At 41.6% G+C, this 18,619-nt stretch overlaps 1 protein-coding gene across 1 annotated transcript; it reads left to right on the top strand.

Moving 5' to 3' along the window:
- Positions 1-11,706: 11,706 nt before the first annotated feature.
- LOC139453726 (dentin sialophosphoprotein-like) lies at positions 11,707-17,216 on the top strand. The gene is made up of 3 exons (XM_071235198.1): positions 11,707-11,742; positions 12,410-12,600; positions 15,371-17,216. The coding sequence occupies exons 1-3, from the start codon at positions 11,707-11,709 to the stop codon at positions 17,214-17,216; spliced, it is 2,073 nt and encodes a 690-aa protein (XP_071091299.1).
- Positions 17,217-18,619: the final 1,403 nt, after the last annotated feature.

The following is an 18,619-nucleotide window of genomic DNA, read 5'->3' on the forward strand; positions in this document are numbered from 1 at the left end:
AAGGCTCAAATTAGAACAGGGATTGAGTTATCTTGCACTTCTGCTTCATGAAAAAACCCAGTGGATGCTTTAAACAAGTGTACTTACAACTGATATGCCCGCCTAAAACACAGACAAAAGTAACCATAACCAGCTATGGGGTAGGGGTGAAAGAATTATTTTTTTTCGAAATGCCATCATTTCACAGAATGTCATCATGGGTGTTCAGAATCAGTAATAATAGGGCATCAAATTTTACCACACGAGAAAATGTGGTTATGCTGGTTTGGGTACCCCCCCCCCCCCTCAGCAGGTGGAACTAGAGGATAACTGTACATATCAATTTTACATTTTATATTATAAAGTTGTCATCTTGAAGAATATGTCTATATTTCACAGAATAATTTGACAATTTTAAGCTGTGATTTCAGTGGACTTATTGTACATATCTCTTGGTAGTGAGGAATTATTAATGCTAAAATGTACTCTATATTTAGGAGATACACATACTATGTTTTCAATGTAGAGCTAGGTTACCTGTAGATTATGGCACTAAATTGAAGTGGAACCCAATGCGCATCTCGACATTGAAAACACAGTTTGTTTATCTCGATTCTACAATGACTAAATAAAACGCGAACTCTTTGGTGTTAGCAAATATATTGAGTTAAGCAGCATGAGTTGAGTCCACTGTTTTGAGTGGGTTGGCGATCTGAATTGCGGAATCACCGAAAGATATGACGGCACATTCCAAACTCTCTGTTGTCCCCAAAACTAAAATACTTAATAATTCTTACCATTCTTCAACAACATGACTCTCACCAATGAACACTGCCTTTGTTCTTTGGTACAGAATTCAGGGTCTCTTAACTCATTCATCACGCTTAAGAGTCTCTCTGGATGACACATGATGATGTTAAAGTTTGATGTCAAGACATCAGCTATACAACTGTCTCCATCAACAGAGGGAAATATTTCTATATAGATTAACTTGAGCAACATCTTTATAATATCCTGTTATAAAATCTCATGTTATGCATTGCATGTAATAAGCTAAGAGACATCATATAGTTATGCGTGTACATCATGCTGTCATAATATTATACTCTCATGTCACTTCAAACAGACAAAATTACACAGTAAGCCACTTGTAATAAAAAAAACACAACCAAAAACATTCTGAACAGACGTTTTCTAAGACAAATGGCTGTAATGAGAAAAAACTCACCCAATTATACTTATGACATCTTTTTATTAAATATACCAACATAAAATTTGCTTCCTCGATATATATCACAACTACAGATAAAACATTATAAATACTAATTCATGCAACCTTACACTTTCTGTATTATCACATTCCAAAGTCACAACACCAATTGCCTAGCTTCATAATATTTTTAATGATAATTTACATGTTCCATCCAACAAATAAGACTTCAGAAGTATATAAACTTACAGTTTGTCAATATATTTTTACCATAGGTATTTTAACATCAACACCACTTATTAGAACTTTTTTTCACCAATCTGATGGTCACTTCGATGTATTTTTGTAAAATTAATTTTATTAAGAGATTGGTTGTTTGTTGTTATGGGGGGGGGGGGGGGGGGGGAGATACCAATTGGCAGGGTCGTCGTAGAATAATAACTTCACCAATCGCTATTTGAATTAATATCTTTCACAATAGACATTCACCTTGCCCTCTACGTCAATTCGGCAAACCTGTATGTTGAGTTTCAGCAGATGAAGTGCCTGATCATTTTGGATAATGTTCAGAGGACTGACTACGATTACAATAGCGGCAAGTATGTACGGTGCTAAATGGTAAAAAAGACTTTTACCATAGCCAACAGGTAAACTAGCAACAAGGTCTCTTTTATCTTTTGAAAAATTGGCAATTTTCTCCAATGCTTCTAGCTGTTTGGGTTTAAATTTGTCATGATTATTGCCAAAATAGAAAACACTCAAGGTGTACATAGCAGACGTAATTCGTGACTGCGTACTAGTAATATATTTTGTTCACAACACTGGTAAATACGTAAACAAAATAGTCCATAACACGGGGTATAAATTTTCTGCAAATGTGGTTTCTGTTTCGTGTTGTTTGCTCGATGTCCACTGTTAACAACTTTCATCGTTAATTTTTTTTTCAATATAGCTATTAACAAACATTGATTTCATACGACATCTCGAACTAATTATGCATCTGACAAATCTCGATATGTTTCAGTAATTTCTTACGAACAATATTACAAAATAAATCACTTGACTCGACACAAAGACACCACAAATATATATATTGAGTTCATTTGGGGTTAGAGTGCAAATTTCAAGATTCTTGTAATGGCCGCGCCCACACTGGTGGCAGCGATGTTATCGGGAGTGTAACGAAGGTGTCTCGCGCTGGGAAGGAGCTTGAGACCGTTGGATTGCCGCGAAAGGCAAGTAAAAACAATTTGTGAAGGCTTGGTTGGTTGGTTTGATGTTTAACGCCGCACCCAGCAATATTCCAGCTATATGACGGCGCTCTTTAAAATAAACGAGTCTGGATCAGACAATCCAGTGATTGATATCATGAGCATCGATCCACTCAATTGGGATCGATGGCATGCATCACACCAATTCCACCAAGCCTGACCACCCGATCCTGTTAGTCGCCTTTTATGACAAGCCTAGTCACCATTTACGGCAAGCATGGGTTGCTGAAGACCTATTCTACCCCGGAATCTTCACGGGTCTTGAAGGCAATTATTGTTGCAGTTACGCCATTGTATAAGAATCTGGCTATATTTCTACTGTCACTGTCTGACTAACACATTACCTAGCTACCCTCGAACGTAATTAATATATATATTAATGCGCACATTCCAGGCGCGAGTTGCAAGCTACGAATAGCTACGAGTGAGCAGCTCATTCCGCGGTCTGCATCAGGGGCGCTTTGCAAGCCATGAACGTAGGCAAATTAATCGCTCATCCGGGGTCTGCAACAGCTTGCACACTCTTCCAAAATGACGGCGTAACTACCGCTTTGTTGCTTTGTCCAAATGAAGAACGAAACAGAAGAGGCTCGATGACGAACAGATGAAATTTATGACTACTTTGAAGATGTGGACAGGACTGGGGATGATGAGTCAGCTGCTTTTGCTCATTTCCCAGTAGGTCCCAGTCAAGATTTCCTGTTCCTCTATCGAACTCAGACGCCATTTTGTTTTGAGAACGAAGCGACCTCAGTCAGGTATGATTGCAAGCGGCTGAAAGTTAGCGCCCCGTTGTATGGCAAATCGCTGTACATCGCTTACATTTTTTGTTGTGATTTGTTTGTTGTTTAACGCCGCGTTTAGCACTTTCCAAGCTATGTGACGGCGGTCTGTAAATAATCGAGTCTGGACCAGACAATCCAGTGATTGATATCATGAGCATCGATCCACGCATTTGGGAACGATGACATGCATCATGCAAGTCAGCGAGCCTGACCAACCGATCCCGTTACTCGCCTTTTACGACAGGCATAGTCGCCTTTTACGGCAAGCATGGGTTGCTAAAGACCTATTCTACCCCGTATCTTCCTAGGTAACATCGCTTGCAAGCGGCTCGCTAAAAACAATGTTTATTCCGAATTCAGGATATTTACCATCCCCAAACACACTCACACATTTGTGATATGTTGCTCAGAATACAACCCGGGTCGTCGAAGTTTAATCTATTAATCAAATGTTAACTGCGGCTTGTTGACAGTATGCATGTTATACCAGTTCTTCTCTACGGATGCGAAGTATGGGGATTTGAAAACATTTCAACTCTACGAAGGTGTCCATTTGCGTTTTCTAAAATTTATTTTATCTTTAAGAAAATGTACTCCAAATTTCATGGTAAATGGGGAACTTTGAAGACTTCATCTATCAAACATAGCCAAAATGAGAATAATAAGTTTTTGGGCAGAATAATTCCGGAAAATCATCTAAATTATCCTTATTGGAAACAATTAAGTTTTTATTTAATGACGACATATTTGGGAAATGTAAACATAAACGGATTACATATATCAAACGAACGTTTGATGAACTTGGACTTAGCTACATCTGGTTTTCACAAAGTTTAAAAAATCCGACTTATCTAAAACATTCAGTCCATGAAAAATTAAATGATATTAACCTACAATGTTGGACAAGTGCAAGATGTTTAGTGTCATAGAAAATGATTGCCGAAATTTTGAATTTTCTTTAAAACGTTTGGCGAGTCTTAAGTTTAGAACTTGTAACCATAATCTACCTATTGAAACGGGGAGATGGAGAAAAATACCTTTAACCGAAAGAAAATGTCCACTTTGGAAAACAATCTGACAGGTGATAATGCCATATTTGTTAAGGTGAATGACTGACACATTTGTGGAAGTAAATATGACTATATATATAATGATTGATGGACAGGTCATTATATACTATGTATATGCTTTGTATTATCCGTCATGTATATAATGTAAAACTCTTGGGTGTCTGACAAATGGGACATGACCCGTGGGACGACCCCCGTTGAAACATGGTGACCCAAATATTTATGCATTGAAGGTGTGCAAATTGTGATCGCCGAGCCAGTTTGAAGAAAATAACCAAACTGGTCGTTTTGTAAAAGGGGCACGGGTGGCAAAGTCATCTGAGGCGCCGCGATTCGCTGTGCAGAGTTGTGTCCCAGAAACCTGTGATTGTGGTTTCGAATCCCCGTGCTCGTGGGTTTCACCGAAGTGGTAAACGTCTGAGACCTGCATCACCACCAAGAAAAAAAAGTCACCTGAAATATTTGACCAAGAACATCTACATGTTCTAATTCTCTGGCTTCGTGAATGATTTCTGTCAGTGCATCTGAAACATTCTGGTACGTTTCTTTCCTGACAATACAGCAAGTAATTGCCATCAACAGACAGTCAGTTTTCCTCCTCAAGCATGGTGAACCCGAAATTTATTAATTTTGTTCTCCTGCCAAGTTCAGTATCTTCACCAGTTAGTTTAACATGCAGAATACTTTCAAGAAGCTTCTCTTTAGCCCCTGTCGTCAAAATGTGTGAAACACATTTACCTTCTATATCTTTAAGGGATTGCTGTACACCAAAACTAGTATCTGGAGTGTTAACTAGTTTGAAAGTATAATTGTATTCTTTTATCTTTTGAGACAAAAGATGTGACCTTGGTAAAAACGGTATTGTCATTGATAACTCAGGATATGCTTTGCTGAAAATATTTTGCGTATCTTTGACATGAATTTAAATGTCTATCTAAATTGGTGTCCATATTTTCCTTATAACTGGTTACAAATCCCTTTTCATTTGAAGAGGACCCGTGAAGATTCCGGGGTAGAATAGGTCTTCAGCAACCCATACTTGCCGTAAAAGGCGACTATGCTTGTTTTACTACGTAAAAGGCGACCAACGGGATCGGGTGGTCAGGCTCGCTGACTTGGTTGATACATGTCATCGATCCTAATTGCGTGGATCGATGTTCATGCTGTCAATCAGTGGATTGTCTTGTCCCGACTCAATTATTTACAGACCGCCGTCATATAGCTGGAATATTGCTGAGTGCGGCGTTCAACAACAAACAAACATCAATGTTCTTGAAAGTCTAGGCATTTTTACAGTCTTCTTCCAGCATGTGTTTTCGTTTGTAATGCTGTGATCTGGACGAAGTGTTTTCATTGGTCGACACTTTTAGTATTCGATACTTCTTCCCATCCAAACTTTGGGGGGGGGGGGGGGGAGGGGAACACGGTTTTGATTGCAGCCTTTTTTAGACTTTCTGATCACTGATTTATATTTGCGAAAATACTGATTTTTAAGTTTCTCTTTTATTCTAATTTAGAAAATATTGATGGCAAACAGTGTTCAGAAACAACAACTTTGAGATCATAGAATTCATTTTCCCAGGTTACAAGTAGGTGTTTAAATTGATTTCCCCTCTCCCTTAGTCTTATCATGCTTTGATACTAGTTTCTTTAAGTAAGGCTGTAGAACTGTGATACTTTGTCAAACAAAACAAATGAGCTATCAAGATGTTTGTTGCAGATAAAACCAATGACCCCATTACAAATATCTTTACTGAAGCTGTTCCCTGTAGGTGTAAGCCTCTTGTATTCTTCTATTAGTTTTAGTTTTTAACACTCTTAAGGTTATACTTAGTATATCCCCTTCACCCCCTAGAGCCATGAGTGGACTTTCCTGTGGGCATTTGGAGCTGCTAACAAATATCAAAATGGTCAAAGAAAAAAATGAACAGTTCATATTTGAGCTTTGTCACATGTTCCAAGTTCCAGTTCAAGACAGGCTACACCTACTACACGACTCCCAGTGTACACCTCAGAAGGTTGATATCCATCCTGTTCCCTTTCTCCCTCACAAACTGCATGAAGAAGATAAATCTGCGATGTACCAATTTTCGTTTCGTGTCAGTGGTGTACTCTGCACAGGGTTTTCTCTCATAAAATCCAAAACGGATAGGTTCCCTATTGATATAGCCGAAGTCACCAGCTGGGTTTATGATCCTGTACCACCAGTCCTGTCCAAAGAGGATGTCTGGTGAGTGTTCACCTAGGAAGGTGAATTCACTCCCGTACAGATGTCTAGTCTTCGATTGAAGTGTTTTGTTGACAGTTCCAACAGAGAGCTGGCAACCTCTGGGGATGAGATAGGAAAGCGAATGAAAACCAAAGAATCTACTCCCTTGAGCATGTGAGGTTGTCCTTGATTGAGTTCCAAAGTTGAAATATGAAAATGTCCTGTATGCCAGTCTTCTCCAGGCTTGACCTTGTTACAATGTTTGAGTCCTCAACCCATTGGTCATACTTGGAGGGCCAGCCAATGTAGTGAACTTTGTACTTTGTTACTGATCCTTCTTGTTTGGGCTCTATTATTCTGACATCAAAGAGCTGGCTTTTGCTCCATTTTATCTGTGGTTGTGAGTTAGCAAGGGACTGGCCTTCGTAGTTAGATCTGTTTGAAAGTCCAGCCTCTCGTCGACGCAATGTTGGAGGCATCCGTTATAGTTACAACACACCAAGACGAGTTGTCCGCCCCTCGGTCCTTTAGTCTGTCACTCAAATGCCAAGCCAAACCGTGCTCCTACTGCCCAAACAACGAGTAGGTGGGTGTGTTGTAAATGACTTGTAGCACGGGTTGCGACGGTCATTCCAAAATTGCGCGAATTTGTGTAAAATTTAGTGACGTTAAATATGACGCTCGCAACCCGCGCTACAATGTCTGATAAAAGAAATTTCATCAGGCACAATGAAACTAATGTGTTTGGTGAGAAAATGTTAGAATATTCATGTGATTTATCACAAAGTGACACAACTTATTCTGTCGAGTAAAATAGGTGTATTGGATCCTAAACAGTTGCGGGCATGGTACGAAACAAATTAGTGTACGGAGATTGATATTGTGCATTTCTTTATTAGTCTAAAACACCTACTATATAAAAAAATGTGTGTGTATGTGTGATCAACCAAACTTGAGTGAGTGATCATATGTTGAAATATTCGCGGTGATAGTATTCAAACGTTGTTTGAATTCCAGTATCTGTTTAACAAGATGACATCGTATTAAAAATATATCGTTGTAACAAACTGCATTACTTGATGTGGACTCATATAACGTAAACAAACGGGAGAATGAGAATTATCTCCCTTCCCTAAGTTACACCCCCATAGGCAACAAAGTGAATTCGTCCAAAATGTCCTCTACCGCTCGCACGCATCGAACATTTGAAGTGTTTTTTCTGCTTGTTATTAACGTGTGTTCTTGTCGTGATTATTGTGATGTGTAAAGTGCATACACGAAAATTAGAACGTATACCCACCATACAACGTCCTATCAGCGTTGACGGTAACTGAAGCGTCTTCTCCTCAGGATCGAAACAAGGCTTATTTTCCGTGGACGGTTTGATGTTAATAACCGTGTACGGCGTGTTTTTACAACCAATCGCAACAAGCGTTGAATATGACGTTTGTCGATTAATATAAACTGGTTTTCAAGGTTGTAACCACTCTCAATGACCATGAATCAAGGATTTTATTAACGCCTCCCAACATTCACATTATCATCTTACTTATCAGGAAGACGTAAGTCTTTGCGCTAGAAATTATGCAATTACGACACGAACATATCTTAAAATGTTCTCTCATCTTTAAATATACTTTTGTTTGTAGAATTAGAACATATTTTCAGAGTAACTGGTACATTTGAACTGACAGTACATCTCAATTACTCGAGATAGAAACTATGTTCTACTGCGACCATGTCATGTTTATATATTGAAAAGAGACTTATGTTTTGGTTTGAAAAGCGGCGTTAAACGCAACTCACTCACTCGTTGTGTACAATTTTACTGCAAGATATTAAATTCATGCTCTGTACGTAGTCAACAAATGTTTAACATAATTAAAGATCTTTGACTTCGGGAGTCCCTTAATTTCAATGTTTGATATGAGCCCCAGCGATGGTGATAATAATTATCCCCTGACTAGCTGCTTGACACTGAGGAAATCACCATGCGTGCATGTCATGGCTATATATACATCGTAACGGATTTCGTACTACATTGTTCGAGATCATTTTTTCATCTATCAATGTAACTGCTTCCCAGCTAACACGCCTACATCGGTCCGATGTTGGCTATGCATCGGCCACCGCCGGCAATATCGGAAACGGCGAACTGCAGCGGTCCAATGCTGGTGATTGGCACTGACACTATTGAACCTGTTATGTGATTTGATTTTGTGATCACATAACAAAAGAAGAATTTTTTGTTGTTGATTACAATGTGACGGGATTCGTCACATCTTACGATTCAGTTAGCATTCGGTCCGATGAAGTTTGCCGACGGTGGGACGATGATGTAGCCGACGTTGGGCCGATGATGTAGCCGACGTTGGGCCGATGATGGGCATGCTACCTGGGTTAAGACCACATTTCTCCCTGCTTATAATGCCACCTGCGTCCAGAGGAAAATATGGCATTATAACCAGGGAGGTGAAAACGTAACGTTATACTGATTATGACATGATGTACAAATGTGAGTGAGTGAGTGAGATTGGTTTTACGCCGCTTTTAGCAGTATTCCAGCAATATCACGGCGCGGGACACCAGAAATGAGCTTCATGCATTGTACCAAGGCGGGATTCGAACTCGGGTCTTCGGTGTGACGAGCGAACGCTTTAACCACTAGACTACCCGACCGGCCCTGATGTACCAAAGAGTAAATAAGAAGAAATTAATTAAGACACACCCTTTCAATCCGGGCTATGTATATTTATGTTTTGTTTGTTTGTTTGTTGTTGAACGACGCACTCAGCTATGTGACGGCGGTCTGTAAATAATCGAGTCTGGACCAGACAATCGTGATTGACATCATGAGCATCAATTTACGCAATTGGGATACGATGACATGCATCAACCAAGTCAGTAAGCCTGGCCTCCCGATCTCGTTTGTCGCCTCTTACGATAAGCATATAGTCGCCTCTTACGGCAAGCATGGATTGCTAAGAAGTCCTATATATATATATATATATATATAAAGCTCCGTTAAGATCCGGGGGTATAAATATATATATATACATGTAGGGGCGGTCGGGTAGCCTAGTGGTTAAAGCGTTCGCTTGTCACGCCGAAGACCCGGGTTCGATTCCCGACATGGGTACAATGTGTGAAGCTCATTTCTGGTGTCCCCGCCGTGTTGTTGCTGGAATATTGCTAAAAGCGGCGTAAAACCATACACACTCATTTAACGGAGCTGTATAATTATGTGTTTATTTGAATGAACATTTGGAACATTTTGGTTGAACGGTCGTGAAACTGTGAATTAACTATGAAAGGAAAATAATGTAACCGGTTAGACTTCCTTCTTTAACATAATAGAAGTAGCTCTAACTCGGCCGTCTATTCCGAGGTGAGGTGGCGGTCGGGTAGCCTAGTGGTTAAAGCGTTCGCTCGTCACGCCGAAGACCCGGGTTCGATTCCCGACATGAGTACAATGTGTGAAGCCCATTTCTGGTGTCCCCCGCCGTGATATTGCTGGAATATTGCTAAAAGCGGCGTAAAACCATATTCACTCACTCACTCACTCACTCCCGAAGTGAGGTTCTTGGTAAAATGAGGTGTATGTCGAGGGCCAGGCAGATGAACAACATTCCGTATATTCCAAAATTTGTGTACTTACTTATCTGTAATAAACTACTGAATTTATGTATCAAGTTATTGTCACCATACACGTGTTTGAAATATGTGAATTTAGTATATATATATGGTGAACAAGAAAACTGCGCATTTCAATCGCGTTACCAGTTAAGAACAGCTGTAAAATCCTCGACCAATCAGTGCGCAGTTCAGCAATAATTGCGCCGGAAGGTGTTTGATGTGAAAACTCAGACGCCAGCATATCAGAAACGGACCTCCTCAGCTGCTGTAGAAGGCAACACGTGGGACCATAGAGACAAATACAGGTTTTCTGAACTTTACAGTACAAACTTACCGTGTTTTGAAGTTATGACAATACCTGTGTATGCATATATATTCACTTTAAAGTGACAGTAAGCAGGACCCACTGCGGCATGGTAGGCAAAGAATATAGGCCTATAATATACAGCCGCGCTCTTCGTTTCCATGCTTGCTGTCAGACGTCTAGCTCAACTGGAGGCTGAGGGTAACATTCCAGTATCGTTTTATTTTGCTGAGTTTGCACAGGCTTCACTAGATTCACGAGGCCATATTGGTTGTGTGAATTTGAAGGCAAGCCACAAGGGCATTACTTTTTTATATATCCAAATTATCATGATTATAGAAGTTCATTGTAAAGTGATGACTGACTCGATCGCGTTCCTCGGCATTGTTTACACTTACCATGCGTGCAGCATGAACATTCCACATTGGTCAGTAAAGTAAAGTAAAGTATTTACCCCGTATTTGTAAGTGACTCTAGTATAAACACAGGAACTCGATATTAGTAAATAAATTATATAACTCCTATTTGTAAATAGAGAATTTCTCTACTTAAATATCGGGGGGGGGGGGGGTATATATACTGCAGCTAACAAACGACATTTTCTCTCACCGATTCAAGGGGCCCTCGGGTAGCCTAGTGGTTAAAGCGTTGTTTGTCACGCCGAAGACCCGGGTTTGATTCCCAACATGGGTACAATGTGTGAAGCCCATTCCTGGTGTCCCCCATCTGGATATTGCTGGAATATTGCTAAAAGCGGCGTAAAACGATACTCACTCACTCAAGATTCGATTTTTATTTCTTGTCGAAAGTGCATTGTTTTACATTCACAACATTCGTGTTGATGATTGCATGTTGAAATATAAAATAACACGTCTGACTTCTACATATTTTATTTTTTCCATAATAAGGGGCTTTTGTTAAAAACCTGCCTGTTTCCTGTTTTTTCACAAGTAGGCCCTGTTTGTCAAATCAATACAAGATGGTTATTTGTGCTGATATAGCAGCAAGATGGTATATCCACCACAGTCCGTTTGGGTTCCGGATGAGAACAATGAATTGCAAAATAACTCAGAATTGGGAATGGTCTATTAATTGCCAATATGGTACTTGACAGTGAATTCCCTGTACCCAACTATATCTGCTGTTTGTTATTTTTATTCCCATCACTGTTGTTAAAGATTAGAATCTGTCATGCTGTGTGTACAAGTTGACATCTCCAACGGTGGGAGGGACATCGCAATCATGCGCATGCCACACAAGGGTATAGGGGATGACAGCGTAAGACAGCGTGTCGTCTCATGATAATTTTAATCGCAATCTGACTCGCTCATGTCATAGCCTTCGTAGTTGCATACGCTTAGGAAAGAGGGGCATGGGTGGCCCTGTCATCGAACGCGACACGATTCGCAGTGCAGGGCATACCAGAAACCTATGATTGTGGGTTCGAATCCCAGTTCGCCCCATTTATGTTTCTAGGTTTGTCAGCACCATACCTGTGCTTGTGGGTTTCACCGAAGGGGTAAACATCTGAGACCAGAATCACTTCGGGCTTTCCTCCAACATTAAGCAGACACGCCGTGATATAAATGGAATACTGTTACAAGGGGCGTTAAACCAAACTTAAAAAAGTTTGGCCAGTACACACAACCTGCTGGTATTATTGTTTGGATGACCGACCAGTAGACATGGTAGATGTCAGATAGTAAAATAAAAGCAGAGCAGGACATACAGACTGATACAGCTACTATTTAGCGGCTAGCTGAGTATGACAGATTACCTGTTTTAATACCACGTTGAACATCAGTTGAATGTTGCTGATAATGCGGCATAAAGCAACAAATAGTTCTGCATTGTCAGACTTATTTTGTGTGGTTTTAAAGTGGGTTAGTCATGAATTAATTATGAAGGTAGTGATTTTCTACAATTACAAATTTGTTTTCCTCAGATGGCGACTGCGAAGAAGCTAAAAGAATACCACCTCACCTGTGCAATTTGTACAGAGGTATTCACAGACCCTGCCACACGTCAGTTTAATCACACATTCTGCAAGTCCTGTCTGGAGAAGTACACTGAAGCACAACCTGGAGCAATACAAGACAAGTCCATCCCATGTCCCTCCTCAAGAGAGCTGACAAGGTGACCACTCCTGACAGTCCAGTAGAGGGGTGGGTCAGCTGAAACCAAGCCATGTCATACAGGGGCTGATAGACGATTTCGGAGGAAATCAAGGTATGTGAATTGGGTAGATGATATGTGAGGCCTGCAATCTTTAGCTCACCTGACTAAGAGTCAAATGGGCTTGTGTTATTGCCTGTGTTACTGTCGTTCGTCGTAAACTTGCCCTTGTATGTATTTGTCAAACTCTGAATTATGAGACCATGTGAAATGAGGCTAAATCTAGCGAGTAGAACACTGATTAATCATATTTGATTATTGATCTCACAATCATTAAAAAACATGTATTCCTCAAAATGTCAGGAACAATAAACATGATAAATATTGTTTGTTTGTTGCTTAACACTGCACTTAGCAATATTCCAGCTACACGACGGTGGTCTGTAAATAATAGAGTCTGGGCCAGACAATCATTTTAGCTTAATTGATATCGCGGGGCATCAAGTTCCCTGTTAGGTTAGAATAGGTCTCCAGCAACCTATGCTTGCTGTAAATGGCGACAATGTTTGTCGTAATGGTCGACTAATGGGATCAGGAGGATATGCTCACTGACTGCGTGAATCTATGCACATGATATCAATCACTGGTTGTCTGTTCCAGACTCGATTATTTACAGACAGCTGTCATTTAGAGAGTGTGGCATTAACAAACAAACAATCAATCAATAGTTGCCTGTCGCGGCAAGCATGGGTTGCTGAAGACCTGTTCTAACCTGGCTCTTCGCATGATAAATAAGGATATGTTTGTCACCTCCTGTTGACAGCAATCTATGAGGGAAAAGTGAACAAGGAACATTCCGTATCCTGTGAATGTCAATTTTGCTATGCTATACAAAACCTTCACTTTGCATGCTTAGTAGAGATACAAGTGTCGTAGTGCCAGCCCACTGCGATACTATGCCTCGGTTTAACATTGATACCCTGCTAAGACACAGTACACCGACTCCTAGTCCTTGTTTCATATCTTTAATGTCAAGCGCCAGGTAGGGCAACAACATGTACAATTTTTGGACGTGTTAAAGTTTGATACAGTCGGGTATCAACCCTACAGCTCTCCGGACAAACGCTCTATGCACTGTAATTCTGAATCAGTTTAACTGTTTTCAATGCTTCAAATTTGCTACAATTGGAAAGGAATAAAAGTGTCAGGACAGGTAAATTTAGTTAACATTTTTGTCTTGTTGAAGCAACACTGGCTACATACTTCTCAAATAACATTTACACTAGCAGAGCTCCAGATAGCTTTTTGAGCAATTGAGTTTTCACTCAAGGGTTTCTATTTTAATTGGGTAACCAATATCTTTTCACTCATCTATTCATCACTCTATTGGGTTTTTCCCCAAATTAGTGAATATTTTAAGATTTAAAAAAAATGAGGCTTGACTCGGAATGTAAATTAGCTAGTAATTGTGTTTCTGAAATGAGCTCCTCCATCATGTTCATACACACGTATTTGGGGGCACGGGTGGTCCAGTCGTCTAAGGCGCCGCGATTCGCTGTGCAGAGTTGCGTCCCTTGGGCACGCCAGAAACCTATGGTTGTGGGTTCGAATCCCGGTTCGCCCCGATTATGTTTCTAGGTTTTTAAACACCATAACCCGTGTCCGTGGGTTTCACCGAACTGGTAAACGTCTGAGACCTGCATCACTTCGGGCTTTCCTCCCACATTAAGCTGACACGCCGTGATATAACTGGAATAATGTTAAAAGCTGCGTTAAACTTTACTAACACACTCATTGGGTATTTACGCAAGCGGTTTTTATAGTTTGGGTTTTTCATTCAATGCGTGCGTTTCTGTACACAAGTTAATTGAAAGTAATTGGGTTTTGAATATTTTTAGCATGTTTAGTGGATATTTTACGCAAATGCGCTGCTTATCTGTAGCTCTGGACTAGTCTCAAAGAAAACAAGAGAAGACGAACAAATGTCTGAGGCTGTATATGAATGAATTTAATGAAGTTTCATGCTTTCATTAGCTCACATTATCAATGACTGGATTGTCTGTCCCAGATGTATTGGTTTACAGTCCATCAGCAATAGCTGCAATATTGCTGAGTGGGGCGTTAAACAAGTCGGGAGAAAAAATCCCCATTTGACCTAAACATGGCTTTCATTTTTCTTCATGGTCACGTGAGCTAAGTGTATTTTAGGATCACATTTCAGTAAGAATCTAGAGTCCAGCTTTAAGGTATAATTGTTTCTTTCCTATTCAGATATCAACATCATCTGTGTGTGTAAAGATGAAGACAATCCAGCTCAAGCCACATCATGGTGCTGTGTACGGCTTCTGTTAGCAAGTGACTGTTGCTGCCATTGACGCCTTGGATCAGGAGTCAGGGGTTGTCATGAGATCCATCGGCATGGGGACCCTCCAAGCACCTAGCTATATCCATAAGCATGAGAACAGATTGAACCTGGTTCAGCGTTGTTCAAATTCCTTTGATATGACCATGGATGGGAACCATATTTTCACCTACAAAGGAGGGATATTCAAGTTTATCCCTTGAGGTATCACAACAACCAGCTCAGGAGACGTTCTGCTTGTTGACGATGGCGCCAACAAGGTCATTCAGCTGGCGAAGTTCGAGTGGTTTGTCCAAGACGTTGTCACGCCAAGCATGGCATACGCTCTCCTGGCATCTGTCTTGACGATGGTCTGTGGTATGTCACTGCAAATAATCACATTCAAGTATATGACAGTGGCTTGAAGTCTAGTAACTCTGATGTAACCAGTGAGAGCGCTAAAGGTGGAGCAGCCAGTGAGAGCTCAAAGCATGGAGCTACCAGTGAGAGCACAAAGCATCGAGCAGCCAGTGAGAGCACAAAGCATGGAGCAGCCAGTGAGAGCACAAAGCATGGAGCAGCCAGTGAGAGCACAAAGCATGGAGCAGCCAGTGAGAGCTCAAAGCATGGAGCAGCCAGTGAGAGCTCAAAGCATGGAGCAGCCAGTGAGAGCACAAAGCATGGAGCAGCCAGTGAGAGCACAAAGCATGGAGCAGCCAGTGAGAGCTCAAAGCATGGAGCAACCAGTGAGAGCTCAAAGCATGGAGCGGCCAGTGAGAGCACAAAGCATGGAGCAGCCAGTGAGAGCACAAAGCATGGAGCAGCCAGTGAGAGCACAAAGCATGGAGCAGCCAGTGAGAGCTCAAAGCATGGAGCAACCAGTGAGAGCACAAAGCATGGAGCGGCCAGTGAGAGCTCAAAGCATGGAGCAGCCAGTGAGAGCACAAAGCATGGAGCAGCCAGTGAGAGCACAAAGCATGGAGCAGCCAGTGAGAGCTCAAAGCATGGAGCAGCCAGTGAGAGCTCAAAGCATGGAGCAGCCAGTGAGAGCTCAAAGCATGGAGCAGCCAGTGAGAGCTCAAAGCATGAAGCGGCCAGTGAGAGCTCAAAGCATGAAGCGGCCAGTGAGAGCTCAAAGAATGGAGCAGCCAGTGAGAGCACAAAGCATGGAGCAACCAGTGAGAGCCCAAAGCATGGAGCAGCCAGTGAGAGCTCAAAGCATGGAGCAGCCAGTGAGAGCTCAAAGCATGGAGCAGCCAGTGAGAGCTCAAAGCATGGAGCAGCCAGTGAGAGCTCAAAGCATGAAGCGGCCAGTGAGAGCTCAAAGAATGGAGCGGCCAGTGAGAGCACAAAGCATGGAGCAGCCAGTGAGAGCACAAAGCATGGAGCAGCCAGTGAGAGCACAAAGCATGGAGCAACCAGTGAGAGCCCAAAGCATGGAGCAGCCAGTGAGAGCTCAAAGCATGGAGCAGCCAGTGAGAGCACAAAGCATGGAGCAGCCAGTGAGAGCACAAAGCATGGAGCAGCCAGTGAGAGCTCAAAGCATGGAGCAGCCAGTGAGAGCTCAAAGCATGGAGCGGCCAGTGAGAGCTCAAAGAATGGAGCAGCCAGTGAGAGCACAAAGCATGGAGCAGCCAGTGAGAGCACAAAGCATGGAGCGGCCAGTGAGAGCACAAAGCATGGAGCGGCCAGTGAGAGCTCAAAGCATGGAGCGGCCAGTGAGAGCTCAAAGAATGAAGCAGCCAGTGAGAGCTCAAAGCATGGAGCAGCCAGTGAGAGCACAAAGCATGGAGCAGCCAGTGAGAGCTCAAAGCATGGAGCAGCCAGTGAGAGCTCAAAGCATGGAGCAGCCAGTGAGAGCTCAAAGCATGGAGCAGCCAGTGAGAGCACAAAGCATGGAGCAGCCAGTGAGAGCTCAAAGCATGGAGCAGCCAGTGAGAGCTCAAAGCGTGGAGCAGCCAGTGAGAGCTCAAAGCGTGGAGCAGCCAGTGAGAGCTCAAAGCATGGAGCAGCCAGTGAGAGCTCAAAGCATGGAGCAGCCAGTGAGAGCACAAAGCATGGAGCAGCCAGTGAGAGCTCAAAGCATGGAGCAGCCAGTGAGAGCTCAAAGCATGGAGCAGCTCAAAGCATGGAGCAGCCAGTGAGAGCTCAAAGCATGGAGCAGCCAGTGAGAGCACAAAGCATGGAGCAGCCAGTGAGAGCACAAAGCATGGAGCAGCCAGTGAGAGCTCAAAGAATGAAGCGGCCAGTAAGTGCTCTAAGGATTGATCCATACTGGCAAGGTTTCCAATCCTGATGACATAAGTGTGAAAGGTTGTACATGGGACATGTATTGGATATTCCTGCTTGTAACTTGGAAGAAAACAGATAGGCCAAGTGTACAGGTACTCATCCATGTATTCTTGATCAGTTTGTTTCAGTATTAGACACAAAAAATATGTTCGTTTCCTATTTCCGCCAATCCCCAAAGGTGTTAAATAGCTTGTTTTGTTTTTTACATCTTTTTGTGTTTTGTGCCATAACAAGCACCATTGGTGCTTAGAACATTGTAGAAGGGGGGTGCTTATCATGCTTATTGAAACCATAAATAAGTGAAATTTGACAGATCAGTCGTCAAGCAGGAATAATAACACCTAGTTCAACTGTCGATATGTCACAATCACTAGACAATTATGTGCCCTTTCTACCTGATGTTTTCTGTGAAAGAATCTGCAATATGCACGAGAAAATGTAAATTTTTGGTCAAAATAGGGACCACTTATAAAGATTATCTTGGTTCACAGACCTTAAAAAAGGCCTTGAATTTAAACATGTTAAATGTAGGCCTTAAAAAGGCCTCAGATGCAAAATTCTTTGACAAGGCCTGGAATTGGTCATAAACAATTAAAGTCAAGTTTAATTTGCAATTTTGCTTTTTAAAAATAATTGTGTTCATATTTCCAAGGGTAAAAGTCCATTGTTACCTTGACTGCTAAGAATGCAAGTCTTTTTACATTAGATTTACCTCCCGTCCTCACTTGAGCTACACTGGATTTGCTTGCCCTATATCACTTGTGCTCCTCGCTGCACTCTAAGCTGCCTGGGGCGTTGGCGGAACTAGCCTACTCTCAAGCTTTCATTCATATAAACTTGGTTTTTGTCCCCGCCCAGCCTTTCAAATCGCCTCAGCTATTTCAAGCTCTGTTTGAATTGAACAGATTTTGTACATGCCAGCGATTAATTGCCTTTTTTCATTATTATGGCCTTAAATCTATGTGCAAGGGCCTATAAACATGATAATAGGCCTTAAATTTAGTGACTGAAACTCTGTATGAACCATGGCTTACTTACAAACAAATTGGTCCAGAGGTTGATCCGGGGATGCTTATTGAAGCAGCACATGGTACAGCAAATATGTTGTCAATGAAAGCTTGCTTTCAAATAACAATTAAATGTTGCCATATTGAAGATAATGAACAGTTTGTTAATAGTGAAGCTCTACATACTATATAAACTACCATTGTGCAACGGGAGGCACAAAAAAAAGGGGTTACGGGTCAGATTCTCCAAAAAAGGGTTCTATGAACACACACTGCAGGAATGGACAGGTCTTTCGGGTCTTTCTCGTAATGAAAATATACGCAATTTCCGGCTTCACACAATTTAGGAGAATCATATTAGAATGTAAACTGGAGACTTATTCCAAGTCTTAATATTTAA

This window comes from Haliotis cracherodii, unplaced genomic scaffold, assembly GCF_022045235.1.
Source record: "Haliotis cracherodii isolate W230 unplaced genomic scaffold, xgHalCrac1.p SCAF_10, whole genome shotgun sequence".
Lineage (NCBI taxonomy): Eukaryota > Metazoa > Mollusca > Gastropoda > Lepetellida > Haliotidae > Haliotis > Haliotis cracherodii.